This window comes from Penaeus vannamei, chromosome 33 (assembly GCF_042767895.1).
Source record: "Penaeus vannamei isolate JL-2024 chromosome 33, ASM4276789v1, whole genome shotgun sequence".
Classification (NCBI taxonomy): Eukaryota; Metazoa; Arthropoda; class Malacostraca; order Decapoda; family Penaeidae; genus Penaeus; species Penaeus vannamei.
The window spans coordinates 17,243,840-17,246,339 of NC_091581.1; the positions used below are offsets into that span (position 1 = coordinate 17,243,840).

The following is a 2,500-nucleotide window of genomic DNA, read 5'->3' on the forward strand; positions in this document are numbered from 1 at the left end:
AAGAAAAAAAGGAAGAAAGAAAGAAACAAAAAGGAGAGAGAAAGAAACAAAAAAAGAAAAGGGATCAAGAAACTGAAAAAACGAGAGAAGAGAGAGACCAAAGAGAGAGAAGACAAAAACTCAAAACAAAACATGAGAACAGAAGACGAGATGAGCAAGATAAGACACTGCTCAAAGACGAGACGAAGGAAGAAGGTGAAAAGGCCGGGGGAGCGGGAGGGGAGAGGGGGACAGGGGAGAGGAGGATAAGTACAGTATAGGACAGATAGGATCGGAAAGGAAAGGATAAAATACGATAGGATAAGATAAGGTAAGGCATCGTAGAAAAGAGACGAGAAAAGAAGAAAAGAGAAGAGAGGAGAAAATACGAGAAGAGAGGAGAAAATACGAGAAGAGAAGAGAAATGAGCAAAGCAGTAAAGAAAAAAAGAAAAGGACAAAGAACTGAAAAAACGAAAGGGAAGGAGACACCAAATGCAGAATACAGCCCCGAACAGAGCCGAGGCGAGGCGAGGCGAGGCAAGCGGAGCCGGGCCAAAGGAGACATGCATGTTCACAGCTGATGATGGAGGCGGCACCGTCCTGCCCGCCCCAATGATAACAGCCCAGCGCCCTGCCTCGCCCGCCATCTCGCGCGCAACACAAACACCTCCTCCGTCACCCCGACACCCGTTCCTTCTCTCCTTGTCAGCGCCAGTCGCGGCCAAGGAAGCGTGACACTGTAATTGGCTCTATTTTTATATTTCTTTCCGTCTTTTATGTCTTCTGTTTTTCATTATTTTTATTTATTTTTAATTTCTTTTCCTCTTCTCTGTCTCGTATTTCTTAATTTCTATTTTTTCTTTGTAAATGATTTTTACCCGTCTTTTATATATGACGTGTTCTCAGGGGTGGGCGGAGGTGCTTGTGTTACGCTGAGTGATGCAGGCATTCTTTTTTTAGGAAAGACTGATACTTCATTCATTCCAAATTAACTCAAAATATTAGGCAAGTACATATCTGAAGGTCAGGTTCTAAAAAAGGATCCTCGAGGCTAATCGCTCGTCTTAAATCTCTATGACCCAATCCCCGGCTGGCCCACGCCTCCGGGACCCGCGCTTCGGCGTCCCCCCACCCCGCCCCCGGACCGCCTTCCCTCGGCGCCCGGGAGGACACTCACCTTCTCGACATCGTCCTCGTCGACCTCGATGATGTCGCCGTTGTGCTCGAGCTTGAGCCTGACGCGTCCCTCCGGCAGCGGCTCGCCCGAATCGGTCTCCCGCAGCTGCCGCGCCGCGCAGAAGCCCCCCCGGTGCACCAGCCACACCCGCTCCGCGTCCAGCCACGCCCGCGCTGCAGCCACCTGCTCCTCGGACCTCGCCTGGAACAAAAAGGATAAAAGTATTACATCGTGAACATGGGTTATAAACGGACAGCCTGAGCTCAACATCAAACCGTTTGTAAAAACGCCTGGGACAACAAGGGTAAAGTACTAAAACATGAACTTGTACATAAAATGGGACATCATATTCTTAACATCAAACCATTTATATAAAAACGGCCAACGTGATTTAGCGAATCACCAGAACAAGAAAATATCATAACCTAGCTACTTAACCGATGCCAGAGATAGGCCTACAAAGCGACTGGAACGAAACACTTCTGACAGCGACACCCTTCGACACTTAGCCCTATCAAACGCCGCCCTGCCAATGCCACACTTCTCCCCGCAGTCACCAGAGCCCCGCCCGGACCACGCCGCCTGCCCTTATCTCCTCCGGGAAGCGATCGTCTCGACCGCCTTCCAGCGAGACGAACCAGAATCAGAATCAACAATAATTAAGCCACAAAAGAGAGAGTGAAGTCCCAAAAATACGTACCGTGATACATTACTCTCTTAAGGAGGCCCGCCTGTTAAGTTGTATTTATGCAGTACCCGAAGAAACAAATACATCCAAACAAAACTCGAGAACTCACTCATCACCTCCTCCTCTTTCTCCTCTTCCTCTCACATTCTACCTTTTATCTCTTATTCTACTTCCAATCTCACCTCTTCCTCTTCCGTCTCATTCCTTTCCCCTTACCTCCCCCCCACATACTCCTCCATTCTATAAAATCGTAAGTGAAGCTAAGATTTAGCCCCATAGCACGCCTGCCGAAGGTGTGGCACTGGTGGGCTGGCCTTCTGGCTTGGCGCCTGGGAGGAGGTGCGTGCCTGGCGTGCCTACGTCTCCTCCCTCGGTGCCCCTGGCGTGCCCACCTCCTCTCTCGGTGCCCCTCCATATACGAGGCTGCTCTTCGCTCTCCACGCCTCGTCGCCTCCTACAGTTCTCCTGACGGGTGAAGGAGGGTCTACCGACGCATGGTATTGAGGGTATGGGGTATGAGGGATGGGGTACCGGGTATGATACTGAGTACGGAGTAAAAAGTTTCGAGTACGGGGTATGGAATACAGAGTATCGGGTATGGGGTTTGGTAGGGGTATGGGAGGTTGGTACTCATTAAGATGAGGGGAATGTGTG

At 50.0% G+C, this 2,500-nt stretch overlaps 1 protein-coding gene across 8 annotated transcripts in view; it reads right to left on the bottom strand.

Annotated features, from left to right (window-relative positions):
- Positions 1 to 2,500, bottom strand: part of LOC113804106 (Myosin heavy chain-like) — a 408,590-nt gene that overhangs the window by 179,936 nt on the left and 226,154 nt on the right. For 7 of the 8 annotated variants that reach the window (XM_070145429.1, XM_070145427.1, XM_070145430.1 and 4 more), the window contains one exon: positions 1,159 to 1,359. In XM_070145429.1, the coding sequence (XP_070001530.1) occupies positions 1,159 to 1,359 (201 nt within the window). Of the gene's footprint in view, positions 1 to 1,158; positions 1,360 to 2,500 lie in introns of those variants that run through there. The other variant, XM_070145412.1, reaches the window with a different exon arrangement.